The sequence below is a fragment of the Bombina bombina genome, chromosome 5 (genome assembly GCF_027579735.1).
Source record: "Bombina bombina isolate aBomBom1 chromosome 5, aBomBom1.pri, whole genome shotgun sequence".
NCBI classification, from domain to species: Eukaryota; Metazoa; Chordata; class Amphibia; order Anura; family Bombinatoridae; genus Bombina; species Bombina bombina.
Window position 1 is genome coordinate 176,617,351 of NC_069503.1, and position 15,936 is coordinate 176,633,286.

Consider the following 15,936-nt stretch of genomic DNA (forward strand, 5'->3'; position numbering starts at 1 on the left):
TTTGGGGTTATTCTTGTAGGGTGCTGTATGTTTACTTGGTTGAGTGATATATGTAAAACGGGATCCTTTTACTTTACATTGTCAATGTAGGTGGTGATACTACTTTTAATATATATCGCCAGAATCGCCACCCATTGCAATGTATAGTAAAACGCCTTTCAGCGATGCCTCCTTTAAACATTGATGTCAGGCTATATTTTGCTGGCTTTCTCAGCATGGCGACGGATTCCTTTTGATTATCTTGCCGCCTCAAGGAACTTTCGATCATTAGGGCCTGGATATGTATAATATTCTTCTGTACCTTCTGCTAAAGCCTCATATTATAAGATTTATCATATTGCTACTTTGCCTCGCGGTTCCATCGGCTATAGATTGTCTCTTGTGTATCTTTGTTTCTCTGTGCCCAGCTTTGCAAATATTCAGATAGAGCATACAATTTTAAACAACTTTCAAAATTACTTCTATTTTCTAATTTGTTTTGTAGATATCTTCTGTTGAAAAGAATACCTAGGTATGCTCAGGAAATGGAATCTAGCTGTTGATTGGTGATTGCACATATATGCTTCTTATCATTGGCTTACATATGTGTTCAGCTATCTCCCAGTAGTGCATCGTTGCTCTTTCAATAAAGGATACCAAGAGATACCAAGAGAATGAAGCAAAATTGTTAATAGACGTAAATAGGATAGTTACAGATGTGTTCAGCTAGCTCCCAGTAGTGCATTGTTGCTCCTACAATAAAGGATACCAAGAGAATGAAGCAAAATTGTCAATAGAAGTAAATTTGAAAGTTGTTTAAAATTGTATACTCTATCTGAATCATGAAATAAAATGTTTGGGTTTCATGTCTCTTTAAAGGGACATTAAAGACTAAATAAATGCTAGACAAAACAATGTATTCAAAGGAGACATAAGCCTGAGAATAATATACAGCTGTTTTTAACTATATTAGTTGTTTAAATATTGAATAGACACTGCCATGTTGTAACCTAGGTTCCCTTCTTTCCTGAGGCCAATTCAGGATAGTTATAAAAAAGGTCACTAGACTGTGCAACCAATGAATACAGCAGGATTAAGTATGGAGTCTGCACTTCCACTCTTGATAGGAGTTTACAATTTTCAGAATTAAATTACAGGTAAAGGTTACAAAAAAAACAAACAGAATATTGCAAAGTGTTTTTACTACATATAATTACAGGTAGCCCTCCGTTTACACCGGGGTTAGGTTCCAGAAGGAATGGTTGTAAATCAAGACCGTTGTAAATTGAAACCCAGTTTATAATGCAAGTCAATAGGAAGTGAGGGAGTTAGGTTCCAAACCCCTATCAAAATTGTCATAAGTAACACCTAATAAATTATTTTTAAAGCTTTGAAATGAAGACTTAAAATGCTAAACAGCATTATTAACCTAATAAAATAATCACACAACACAGAATATATAATTAAACTAAGTTAAATAGACAAAAACATTTGCTAAACTGCATTATAAACCTAATAAAATAATCACACAACACAGACTTTACTTGCATTTTTCTGCAAATAGTTATTTCTATGCATTCCAATCAGGACTGATTTATAGACGGGAAGATCTTGTTCCTATGAAAGCTGCTCGATGGGTCATGTCTAGCTAGACTAATTAATTCCAGCCTGTTTCTGTGCTTGGCTTTGCATACCTTTGCTGCAACACAAGCGGACAGCTCCACCTACTGGCTATTTTAATCAATGCAATGCTTTGCAATACTTTTAAATAGCAGTCACATGACTGAAAAAAAGTTTGTTATTCTGAAACGGCGCAAATTGAACCGGCGTAAATCGAGGGCCACCTGTATATATTTTGTTTTACAATCTGCAAGTGTTTAATGCCCATTTAATGTTTTCCATATATGACTGTCTCTTCTCTGATTTCCTTAAATTAAAAAGTTATGAAACCCAAACAATTTATTTTGTGATTCAGACAGAGAATACCATTTTTAAAAAGTTTCCAGTTAACTTCCATTATCAAATTTGCTTTGTTCCCATGGTATTCTTTGTTGAAGAGATACCCAGGTAGGTGTATAGAGAACTACATTGCAGAAAATAGTGCTGCCATCTAGTGTTCTTGCAAATAATTAACATTCTTGCAAAACTGCTGCTATATAGTGATCCAGACATGTGCACACTACTGTTTTTATCAATAAAAGAAACAGACAACAAAGAGCATTTTATAATAAAAGTAAATTGCATGCTTTGTCTTAATCATGAAAGAAAAAAGGGTTTCATGTCCCTTTAAATTACCAAGGCATATTCTGTGAAAATGTATTGGTATTTAACAGTTAGGAATTAAAGGCACAATAACACCTTATGATATACTGTACAATATTAGAATACATTATCACCTTGTTTGCTGCAGTTGGTTTTTCTATATCCAAACTCTACTCACCACTTGCCTTATTTGGAGGAGCCAATCCAAAATTGTTATTGGAGTAGACAGAGCTAGCCACTGCCATTCTGTTAGCAAAATCTCATTGTTTTGCCATCTTATCATCCCGCTGAAGCCAATTGGAACACATATGTTGTAATGGTTAGGCTTGTGAATCCTGACGTGTGTTCTTAGTGTTCTTAGAACTGGAAAGCCCCATTAAATGACAAAGAAAGGGGCAAAGTGCACAATGAAAGTCTATTACAAAGTTGTTTTGCTATACATAATTAAACATTTTAAATTACAATCTCCAGGTGTTTACTGTCCCTTTAAAGGGACACTGTACTGGTAAAGTGTTCTCCTCCTTTTATGTATTACCAATGACTCAGTTTTCCTGCTGAAGTGTAGTAAATGGTTTACAAATAGTTACTTCACCTTCATTTTATCATTTTAAATAACTGCTTTTGGCTGTTGTATGCCCACCTATACTGAAAACTTCTGTACTGCAGTAATGGCTATAAAAAAGTTACATAAACAAAAAATCAATTACTAAAATAAACTTAAAGAAACTACTTCCTATACATTTTATACCCTGCTGTTGGTATAACACATGAGGAAAACAATTTTACAGTGCACTATCCCTTTAAGGCACCTATTTTAACTGCAGATGAAGGCTCATTTTTGTTACCCGTGCAATGTTTGTAGTGTGGATGATGACTACGTGTTGTCATCCTGGGGTTAGGGGAGCACTTTCCGAATTCATTGCAACCCCCTCGCACTAACTGGAGCACTATGAGGTGGCTGTCTGTATCTGCATTGCCTGGGGAATCCGAGGATACTGATGATGTACCAAAACCCCAGATTCTGGAAGTGCCAGGCTGCTTCACAGAGCTTAAAGGGACAGTCTAGTCCAAAAAAAACTTTCATGATTCAGATAGGGCATGTAATTTTAAACAATTTTCCAATTTACTTTTATCACCAATTTTTCTTTGTTCTTAACCTAGGAGGTTCATATGCTAATTTCTTGGACCTTGAAGGCTGCCTCTTAAGAATGCATTTTAAAGGTTTTTCACCACTAGATGGTGTTAGTTCATGTTTTTCATATAGATAACACTGTGCTCGTGCACGTGAAGTTACCTGGGAGCCATCACTGATTGGCTAAACTGCAAGTCTGTCAAAAGAACTGAAATAAAGGGGCAGTCTGCAGAGGCTTAGATACAAGATAATCACAGAGGTAAAAAATGTATAAATATAACTGTGTTGGTTATGCAAAACTAGGGAATCAGTAAACAAGGGATTATCTATCTTTTAAAACAATAACAATTCTGGTGTAGACTGTCCCTTTAAGGGAGCTAAAGAGGTGTTACTCAAAATCCTTGATTTTTGCTTCCTTAGCCCTAGAAACCCATAAGACCCACTGTTTGAAAGATTATCCCCTGCTCTTTGAAATTACTTTTTAAAAAAAATGAAAAATAAAAAAGTGTGCTTATACTTTATATTTCGAACACATTTTACAATTTTATAACAAGTAGGTTCAAATTCAACAGAATTTTGCTAAGTTATCGAGTCTTCCGATACAAGAACAGCCAGATACATTATTGGAATAAATGGACGAAGAACGAATGATTGCTTGACAAAATTGATTTTCTTCATTTGTTTGTGCCAAAAATGGTGCATGAAAGGATGGGGGGGGGGGGTTTATATTATTTGGTTAATCAGCTTCTTTGTTTGTCATGATGTACAGGCGGTCTGACCATTCATGTGTCCATCATCCCCTTTCCAATCCTGCCATAGTATTACTAATGGTTAATGTTAGGGACAGCCAGTCAGCCACTAAATGTTGGAATTAAGTCACACAGGCTTGTCCAATCAAGCCTTACCCTAGCATGGGAAGGTGTGAGACTAGAGGAGGCTCAGACATTTTTAATCATTTTGACTAGAGCTATTGTAACATGCAGTTGTGCTAGTTATTAAATTCAATCAGAGAGTTGTATGTTCTGTAAATGTTTCAAAGATAGTTTTTTTTAAATTGTTCAAATCATAGTGTAAGATTTTTGTTAACTTTTAGGTGTTTACATTTGCTGTTCCCATTGGAAGAAAACGGTGACAAATACAAATTGTCCAAAACAAATGACCACATGGATGAAATTTGTCAGAAACGGACAAAACCAATTTTTCGCTGTGCATGTCTAATAACAGGCCATCAAAAAGGCCTCATGACCCCTTATCATAAAGCCCATAAAACCCCTTTTTTATTTTTAATAAAGCCTTAATAAATGTTTTAATAACCAGGTGATTAATTCTTCTTTTGAATAGAGTTTAGAAAAAAATACATGCGCACGCACACTATTGTTTACTAGGAATGGGCAAACATTCAGGCTGCAGCATTAGGCAGTTTCTGGCACTGGATTTATTAATGTTACACTGAAATAAGTCAAATGCTGCAGCCCAAAATGGTAAATGTGTGCCCATGCTTATTGTTTACAACTTTTATTTATTAAAATGTAAATATATTTTTTATGAAGGGTCTCTAGGCAGTTTAACAGGTCATCAACAAGGCCTAGGGACCCCCTTGTTTTAATCCCCTCCTTAAAGTAAAGCTCCTATGTAAGTTTTAATTGTGGTAATAGTGATCACCTGGTGTAATTAAATGTGCATTTATTTGAGTAAAGGCTCATGGGAGCCCCTGTGTGCAGATTAAAGGGACATAAAACCCCATTTTTTTTCTTTCATGATTTAGAAAGAGCATGCAATTTTAAACAACTTTCTAATGTACTTCTATTATCTAATTTGCTTTGTTCTCTTGATACACTTTGCTGAAAAGCATATCTAGATAGGCTCAGTAGCTGCTGATTGGTTGCTGCACATAGATGCCTCGTGTGATTGGCTCACCCATGTGAATTGCAATTTCTTCAACAAAGGATATCTAAAGAATGAAGCAAATTAGATAATAGAAGTAAACTGGAATGTTGTTTAAAATTATATTCTCAACTTCATGCATGAAAGAATTTTTTTGGGTTTAGTGTCCCTTTAAAGTTACAAAACTATAGCCAAAAGCCATCATTTATCTGAGTAGAACCCCTTCTTTGTCTGACTATAGCGTTTAGACAACAAAAACCACACACAATTGTTTACAACCTTCTTTATTTTTTTTTAATAATATTTTTTTATTATTTTCTAGAGCATAGTTTACAGAAAACATAGAACATTGTAAAGGTGCATTTGGGTGAGGCAAGGAAAGTCAAGAGTGGACATGGAGGGTGCTTATTTACACATGATGCAATAGTATCAGTATGTCTATCAGTTCTTCAGGTCTTAATATGTGGATAGTAGTCGGTGGTTGGGCATTATATTAATATGTGGATAGTAGTCGGTGGTTGGGCATTATATTAATATGTGGATAGTAGTCGGTGGTTGGGCATTATATTAATATGTGGATAGTAGTCGGTGGTTGGGCATTATATTAATATGTGGATAGTAGTCGGTGGTTGGGCATTATATTAATATGTGGATAGTAGTCGGTGGTTGGGCATTATAATAATATGTGGATAGTAGTCGGTGGTTGGGCATTATAATAATATGTGGATAGTAGTCGGTGGTTGGGCATTATATTAATATGTGGATAGTAGTCGGTGGTTGGGCATTATAATAATATGTGGATAGTAGTCGGTGGTTGGGCATTATATTAATATGTGGATAGTAGTCGGTGGTTGGGCATTATAATAATATGTGGATAGTAGTCGGTGGTTGGGCATTATATTAATATGTGGATAGTAGTCGGTGGTTGGGCATTATATTGGTCTCCATCAGCCCGTCTACTACCTCCTTAGATCTTCTTTACAATTGTAACATTATTAATTAATAGTTTTAAAATGCTCTTTAAAGTTGATAAAGGAAGAGGGAGGGTAGGAAAGTAACTTGGAGAGGAAAGGTAGTGAAAGGGAAGGTATTGCAGATAAGGATACTTAAGGCAAGTATTGAAGCAAGCCGGCAAGGTTGAGTATGTTGGATTCGGTTAAAAAGGTCTCCTGTAAACAACTGGGCTCTATGTGGTTGAGGTAGTGAGTGAGGTAGCCTGTGGGTAATGTACAACCTTCTTTATTAACATTTTCATGCAAATAAATATATATTTTTTCAAAATGATGTTGTAGAGTTCTCACATGTCATGATGTATACATAAAATAATAGTATAATTCAGGGCTTGACAAACCCAAGAGCCAGGGAGACACTGGCTTCTAGAATTTTAGATCTGGCTCCTAACTTTTTGGGTTATTCTCCATATATCTGTATAGAAATACCACTGTCTGGCTCCTAAATGTTTTTCTGGCTCCTAATTTTTAACCGACTTGTTGACCCCTAATTTAATTTGAATCTGCTTGAGCAGCATTTAAAAACTCCAAACATCTCAATACAGGGGTGGATATGGCTCATCAGTAAAGTGGTTGAAATTAGAAACTATTCTAATATGTTAATAGCATGGTATTTATACAAGTTAACTGAGATTCTAGCAAACACTGTACATTTGTAGTGTCAATCTTAAAGGGACACTAAAGTCAAAATTAAACTTATGTTTCAGACAAAGCATGCAATTTCAAGAGACTTTCCAATTTACTTCTAATATCAAATTTTCTCACATTCTTTTTATTTGCACACTTTCTGAGGCACCAGTTCCCATTGAGTGTATGCACAAATTCACAGGGTATACGTATACTAGTCTGTAATTGGCTGATGGCTGTCACATGATACAGGGGGGCTGGCAAATGGGCGGAAAATGTCAGAAAAAAATCTACTGCTTATTTGTAAGTGTTATTGCATTGACTTTTTAGTTATGCATTTATACTGCATTTAGTGGTCCTTTTAAATTAAGTGGTTTTTGTTGTTGTTTTTTTAGGAGTTATCTCAGAAATATTCTGACAAGATGAAATACGATTTAGATGACATTACGTGCGCATTGGAGGAAATTCGCCAATCTTCAATCCTGCGTGGTACTGGAAATCAAGCTTTCAAAGAAAAGGGCGTAGCCACCCTACATGTCTTCCTTCCACGAAAACTTAATAAAGTAAGGAGCTAGGTGTTTTACATGCTGCACTCCAAACATTTTGTTGCAATCCATGTCCAACCACAGCATTTAAACTTGTTGATTTTTTTTTTTTTTTTCCAAAAATGTAAATGTGTTTTAAATTTAAATTGGCACTAATACAGCTGTATCAGTTGCATAATTCACACATATCCTGATTGGCTGATGGGCATTTCCTACTAATTTTCATTGGTACAGAGTACATCCTGATACTGGTATAGTAGATGAGCTTTTCTTATTCATTTTTTTCAGGCAAAGCAAATGCCAACATATTTAAATGCAGCTCTCTTTTATATATACACTGTACATACGGATAGCAAACCTTTTTTGACCCCCCCTTGGCCAAAATGTTAGAAGCCTTAAAGGGACAGTTGTTATTGTTTTAAAAGATAGATAATCCCTTTATTACCCATTCCCCAGTGTTGCATAACCAACACAGTTATATTAATATACGTTTTACCTTTGTGATTAACTTGTATCTAAGCATCTTCTGACAGCCCCCTTATCGAATAACTATGTATTTATTATCTATTGGCTTGCATTTAGTACTGTATTGTGCTAACTCTTAAATAACTCCTTGGGTGTGAGCACAATGTTATCTATATGTCCCACATGAACTAGCAGGCTCCTGTTGTGAAAAGCAAATAAAAAGCATGTGATTAAGAGGCTGCCTGTAGTGGCTTAGAAACAGTCTGAAGCTTAAGAGGTTTAAATGTTATAAAATACATTAATATAACAATGTTGGTTGTGCAAAGCTGAGGAATAGGCATTAAAGGCGTTATCTATCTTTTTAAACAATAACAATTTTAGTGTAGACTGTCCCTTTAAAGGGACATGAAACACAAATTTTTCTTTCATGATTCAGGATACAATTGTGAAAAACAAGTTTCCTATTTGCCTCAATTATCAAACTTGCTTTGTTATCATGGTATTCTTTGTTGAAGAGCATTAGGTAAATTTGATAATGGAAGTAAACTGAATATATATATATAAATATAATATATATATATATATATATTTATTTATTTTAATTAAAGGGACATTAAACCCACATTTTTTCTTTCATGATTCAGATAGAGAATACCATTTTGAACAACTTTCTAATTTACTTCTATTATCTAATTTGCTTCATTCTCTTGATATTCTTTCCTGAAAAGCATATCTAGATAGGTTCAGTAGCGTCTGATTGGTGGCTGCACATAGATGCCTCATGTGATTGGCTCACCCATGTGCATTGCTATTTCTTTAACAAAGGATATCTAATGAATGAAGCAAATTAGTTAATAGAAGTACATTGGAATGTTGTTTAAAATTGTATTCTCAGTCTGAATCATGAAATAATTTTTTTGGGTTTAATGTCCCTTTAAGTCATGAATCATACAAGTTAAAGCTATTAAAATACAAATAATATTAACCTCCTTATACACTACTAAATACATGATAGTGATTAAAAATACATTTTTAGTCAGAATAGTGTGGATGGTTTCTAACTCCTCAAAATTAACTTAAAGGGACACTCAATCAAAATTAAACTTTCATTATTCAGATAGAGCATGCCATTTTAAACAACTTTCTAATTTACTTCCATTAACAAAATGTATACATTCTTTTTATATTTAAACTTTTTGAGTCACCAGCTCCTACTGAGCATGTGCAAGAATAAGTGTGTATGCATTTGTGAATGGCTGATGACTGTCACATGGTACGTGTATGCATTTGTGATTGGCTGATGGCTGTCACATGGTACAGGAGGAGTGGAAAAAGACATGTTTTAAATTGTCAGAAGAAAAATCTACTACTCATTTGAACTTCAGACTAAGTGCTATTGCATTGTCTTGTTATCTTGCATTTGTTGATTATGCAAATCTACTGTGTTGACTGGTCCTTTAACTCCTCCACTCCAGGGAATTTCAGAGTAACACTTGTCCCAAGTACTGGATCATTTTTAGCATTTTTCTTCTTACTCTAATTAAACAGAAATAGAGTTTTTGAACATTTTTATTTACCTATGAAAACGATATATATATTTATAAAGTAGACAACCCAAAGGCTTGAATTATCAAGCCCTTCTCCTCCCTTCGACTGCAGGTAATCACAAGAGAACCTGTAGTCCGTATTTATCAAGTAGCGGTCATCAGATATATCAAGCTCAAGGTATTGATCTAGACCCAGTTCGGTATGTTTGATGTCACTATTTGACCGCCAGATACGATGACATAAAAAAAAATCGTTAACTTTTTTGCAAAACACAACCACTGCAGTCATATGACAAATGGTTATAAAAGCTTCTCCGGGATCCCCTTTGTTCAGAAATGCAGACATGCATGGCTTTTCTATTGCTTTTTGGCGATTAGAATGCTGCTAATTGCAGCTGCGCACCTTACGTGAAATTCCTGGCAGTGAAGGGGTTAATCAGTTGGCTTGTAAGGTTCATTTTTGATGCAGAGTAGCTCTACCCAATCCCTCCCAAATAGCTCTCTTCCCTCGCTCACCCCCCACTGGTCACCACCATCTTAGGTACTGGTAGAAGGTCTGCCAGTATGCAGTTTAGGGATTTTTTTATTATTATTGTCCTCACAGTGTAGTGATCACTCCTCAATCTTCCCACCACTCTGATCCCTCCCAAACAGCTCGTTATCCCTCTTACTATTGGTGGCCATCTTAAATACTGACAGCTGTCTGCCAGCACCCAGTTTTCTCTTTTTCTTTTTTTTTTTCTTTCTTTCTGTAGTGTAGTGGTGCCCTCTCCCTGAGATCATTAATTACGTCCCCCACCCTCCAATTCCCCTTTTTTTCCGTAGTGTAGCTTCCCATCCCACCCTCTCTCTGTAGTGTAGGGCTCCTCCAACTCCCTTCCCCTCCACGCCGCCTCTTGCCTTTCCTCCCACACCTCCCGCCGGCACAAGAAGTTGATCGTTACAGACGGTGACATACACAGTGTCACTGTCTGTAACAATTAGGCATCTGCCTTCATGTGGAACCGGAGCACCAATCGTGCACTGGTTTCATATGCAGACAAATGCCTGGAGCTCAGGAACTGCAACTCTCGGGTGTAACTTTACAGCCGAGACTGCTGGAGCTTACTGGAGCTCACATTTGTGTATATATACGTTATGCGGTATGATGAGCAAAGTACCGCATGACGTGTATATACGTCCCATTGGGTTAAGGTGTTAAAGTAAAGTTGATGATAACCCTTTAACTGTTGTATGAAGGAAATGACTGCATAATTATAAAGGGGTTATCATTTTCTTTTCTATAACTGCCTTTGTTCAATAAAGTAGCATTTTCAAATGTGAAACATATATATATTTATTTATTTTTTTATAAAACTATTTTCTCTCTTTTTGATATTTTAATTGTGATTTAAATGTTCGTTTTAATATGTATTGATCACACTTGAATATCTTAAATGGAACAGTTACTTGATTTGATTGTTACAAATGAAGGAGAATACTTTGTAACTACTGTTTTTTTCTTTTTTTTCTTTAACAGGGCTCAAAAAACTATTTGGAAACTTCTTTGAATATCACTGGCAAAGAGCTAAAGTGTCAGTAAGTAAATATTGTGTGTATATTTCATGATTTTTGAAATCTGATGCATCATTATTAACCCCTTAATGACCACAGCACTTTTCCATTTTCTGTCCGTTTGGGACCAAGGCTATTTTTACATTTCTGCAGTGTTTGTGTTTACCTGTAATTTTCCTCTTACTCATTTACTGTACCCACACATATTATATACCGTTTTTCTCGCCACTAAATGGACTTTCTAAAGATACCATTATTTTCATCATATCTTATAATTTACTATAAAAAAAATTATAAAATATGAGGAAAAAATGGAAAAAAACACACTTTTTCTAACTTTGACCCCCAAAATCTGTTACACATCTACAACCACCAAAAAACACCCATGCTAAATAGTTTCTAAATTTTGTCCTGAGTTTAGAAATACCCAATGTTTACATGTGCTTTGCTTTTTTTGCAAGTTATAGGGCCATAAATACAAGTAGCACTTTGCTATTTCCAAACCACTTTTTTTCAAAATTAGCGCTAGTTACATTGGGACACTGATATCTTTCAGGAATCCCTGAATATCCCTTGACATGCATATATTTTTTTTTAGAAGACATCCCAAAGTATTGATCTAGGCCAATTTTGGTATATTTCATGCCACCATTTCACTACCAAATGCGATCAAATAAAAAAAATTGTTCACTTTTTCACAAATTGTTTCACAAACTTTAGGTTTCTCACTGAAATTATTTACAAACAACTTGTGCAATTATGGCACAAATGGTTGTAAATGCTTCTCTGGGATCCCCTTTGTTCAGAAATTCCAGACATATATGGCTTTGGCATTGCTTTTTGGTATTTAGAAGGCCGCAAAATGCCACTGCGCACCACACATGTATTATGCCCAGCATTGAAGGGGTTAATTAGGAAGCTTGTAGGGAGCTTTTAGGGTTAATTTTAGCTTTAGTATAATGTAGTAGACAACCCAAAGTATTGATCTAGGCCCATTTTGGTATATTTCATGCCACCATTTCACCGCCAAATGCTAACAAATAAAAATAAAGCGTTAAATTTTTCACAATTTTAGGTTTCTCACTGAAATTATTTACAAACAGCTTGTGCAATTATGGCGTAAATGGTTGTAAAAGCTTCTCTGGGATCCCCTTTGTTCAGAAATAGCAGACATATATGGCTTTGGCTTTGCTTTTTGGTAATTAGAAGGCAGCTAAATGCCCTTGCGCACCACACGTGTATAATGCCCAGCATTGAAGGGGTTAATTAGGGAGCTTGCAGGGTTAATTTTAGCTTTAGTGTAGGTATCAACCTCCCACATGACACATCACACCCCCTGATCCCTCCCAAACAGCTCTCTTCCCTCCCCCACCCCACAATTGTCCCCATTAGTAAGTCTGCCAGTACTAAAATAAGAGTTTTTTTGGGATTTAAAAAAAAAAAAAAAGATAATTCTGCTCTGTAGGATCCCCCCTTAGCCCCCAACCTCCCTGATCCCCCCCAAACAGCTCTCTAACCCCCCTCTCTGCCTTATTATGCGCCATATTGGGTACTGGCAGCTGTCTGCCAGTACCCAGTTTGAAATCAAATATGTTTTTTATTATATTTTATTATTTTAAAAATTATATTTTCTGTAGTGTAGCTTCCCCCCCTCAACCCCCAACCTCCCACCCTCCCAGATCGTTAAATTACAAGTTATTTTCTAATGTTCCCACCCTCTCTCCCACCGTGTAACACTTAACATTTGTTCCATAGTGTAGGGTTCCCAACCGCCCGCGCGCACCCGCTCCCGTGCACGCGCGCACCCACTCATGTGCACGCGCGCGCGCGCTCGATCTCGCACCCTTCCCCATCGATGGCCGTCCACCCGCCTCCCTGGGTAAGCTCCCACCCACCAACGAACATGGCCATTGATGGCCGATGCAGAGAGGGCCACAGGGTGGCTCTCTCTTCATCGGTGGGCTAAAAAATGTTATAGCAGGATGCCTCAATATCGAGGCATCACTGCTATAACATGAAAGCAGTTGGAAGTCATCAGGATCGCTTCCACTGCTTTCAAAGACCAACGACGTACGGGGTACGTCCTTGGTCATTAACTGCATTTTTTTGCAGGACGTACCCCATACGTCGTTGGTCGTTAAGGGGTTAAACTGCATTAACATGAAATGCATATCTTGTATATACTCTAAACTGTTGCATTAAATTGTGTAGAAGACCAGTGTTTGTATGCATATGTGTGTATAATATAACGTACAATATGTGTGTACTTGTATGGCTGCACAGTAGTGTCGACTGAAGCAGATGTTCTACAGTCCAGTTATAAAACCTTATGAGCTAGATTACGAGTGGTGCGCTAACGATAAGGGGTTTATTGAGGGTCTTTGCACGCATCGTAGCGCGTGTATTACAGGTTGAAAGTAAACACGTTCACTTGAGCACAATTGAATATGTATGTATATACGTGTGTGTGTATTTACAGACATATATACACATATAAACACACAAATATATATGTATACATGTATAGACATATATATGTGTATGTATGTGTAAGTGCGTTCATTGGAGCCATTTGCTGTCAAGTAGCTGAAAACATGTAAAATCATATTTATGCAATATTCATATTTAATAAAGTGTTTAACCTTGTATTTACTGTAAACATTTCACATTCCAATGTACTTCACATAGGGGTGTTTAGAAATAGATACTTTTATATATATATATATATATATATATATCCACAAGCCCAAAGTTTTTCAGCAAAAAAGTGCAGAGTAGCGGTAAAAACATAAACTTTATTCAAGTGTAGTCACACTCATTAAAACATGGGGGTATCAGCATAAAAATAGAACAAAGAACAAAAATCAAACATGAGAACAAATAGCTGACATGTTTCGGCACACAGCCGTAATCATAGCTAATGGGCACACCTGTATTAGACCTTTAGTACCCTTCTCTAAATTCTCATTGGTTGCAATAAAATCATGTTGAGATTGTCACTCCTCCCTATTATTTATTTATAACTTACAATACAATCTTGATTAAATATAATAGGATAGAACTCTTAAGTAGAGGAACATAATTCTAAAAAAATTACGTCTATTATATTTGATATGAATTCAAACTTAAACACTTAGCCAGGCTAACGTTACAATAGAAATGAATAGTAACTAAATGGATAGCAGCAGTTCTAATATCTTGTATATTAATAATAAAAACCTTAATAGATAGTGGAAAAAGTTGTAACCATACAATTCCTTCATTAAAGATATTGAAAAACCCATTGCATCCAAATGTGTAGATAAAGAGTGTATGAAAAATTTCCATGAAAAAAGTGTAGAGTGTTTTTTATCAAAAAACACACCAAATACAGCAATGAATCCGGACTTGGCATATAGCTAATGAATCAACAAATTCATTCAGGATTTTTCCTATCTTTATTTAAGTATATACTATACCAAATCCACATTCATTACAATAACACAAATTAAGAAAGATTGGAAAAAATCTATTTCCAATAGTTAATTAAGTCGAACTCAGAGTTCAAACCTGAAGGGACTCTGGTGCCCAGTTTAAATATCCAGAACATCTCCCTCTTGCCCAGCAATTTATCTCTATCCCCTCCCCTAGGGGGGGTAGCCACCCTTTCAATAGCCTGCCAGCGAAAAGTGGTCAAAGTCTTATTGTGCCTTTTAGCAAAGTGCTGGACAAGAGGGGTTGTTGCTGTGCCTGAACTGATCGTGGATAAATGGTTCCTAATTCTCGTGTTGGCATCATTTGAGGTTGATGCCAACACGAGAATTAGGAACCATTTATCCACGATCAGTTCAGGCACAGCAACAACCCCTCTTGTCCAGCACTTTGCTAAAAGGCACAATAAGACTTTGACCACTTTTCGCTGGCAGGCTATTGAAAGGGTGGCTACCCCCCCTAGGGGAGGGGATAGAGATAAATTGCTGGGCAAGAGGGAGATGTTCTGGATATTTAAACTGGGCACCAGAGTCCCTTCAGGTTTGAACTCTGAGTTCGACTTAATTAACTATTGGAAATAGATTTTTTCCAATCTTTCTTAATTTGTGTTATTGTAATGAATGTGGATTTGGTATAGTATATACTTAAATAAAGATAGGAAAAATCCTGAATGAATTTGTTGATTCATTAGCTATATGCCAAGTCCGGATTCATTGCTGTATTTGGTGTGTTTTTTGATAAAAAACACTCTACACTTTTTTCATGGAAATTTTTCATACACTCTTTATCTACACATTTGGATGCAATGGGTTTTTCAATATCTTTAATGAAGGAATTGTATGGTTACAACTTTTTCCACTATCTATTAAGGTTTTTATTATTAATATACAAGATATTAGAACTGCTGCTATCCATTTAGTTACTATTCATTTCTATTGTAACGTTAGCCTGGCTAAGTGTTTAAGTTTGAATTCATATCAAATATAATAGACGTAATTTTTTTAGAATTATGTTCCTCTACTTAAGAGTTCTATCCTATTATATTTAATCAAGATTGTATTGTAAGTTATAAATAAATAATAGGGAGGAGTGACAATCTCAACATGATTTTATTGCAACCAATGAGAATTTAGAGAAGGGTACTAAAGGTCTAATACAGGTGTGCCCATTAGCTATGATTACGGCTGTGTGCCGAAACATGTCAGCTATTTGTTCTCATGTTTGATTTTTGTTCTTTGTTCTATTTTTATGCTGATACCCCCATGTTTTAATGAGTGTGACTACACTTGAATAAAGTTTATGTTTTTACCGCTACTCTGCACTTTTTTGCTGAAAAACTTTGGGCTTGTGGATTCGTGAACTTTTCAGGTCAGCAGTTGTGCAATAGCGGTATTAAGTGCTCTATTTACACCCCAGTTTGGCGTGGACAGCTAGACTTCCCTATTGAGGCTTACTATCAT

The 15,936-nt window shown here is 36.0% G+C and overlaps 1 protein-coding gene across 3 annotated transcripts in view; it reads left to right on the forward strand.

The window, feature by feature from the left end:
- NUB1 (negative regulator of ubiquitin like proteins 1) overlaps positions 1–15,936 on the forward strand; it is a 275,592-nt gene that overhangs the window by 15,217 nt on the left and 244,439 nt on the right. For all 3 annotated transcript variants that reach the window (XM_053713794.1, XM_053713795.1, XM_053713793.1), the window contains exons 3-4: positions 7,290–7,457; positions 10,971–11,029. In XM_053713794.1, coding sequence (XP_053569769.1) covers positions 7,290–7,457; positions 10,971–11,029 — 227 coding nt within the window. The remainder of the gene's footprint in view (positions 1–7,289; positions 7,458–10,970; positions 11,030–15,936) is intronic.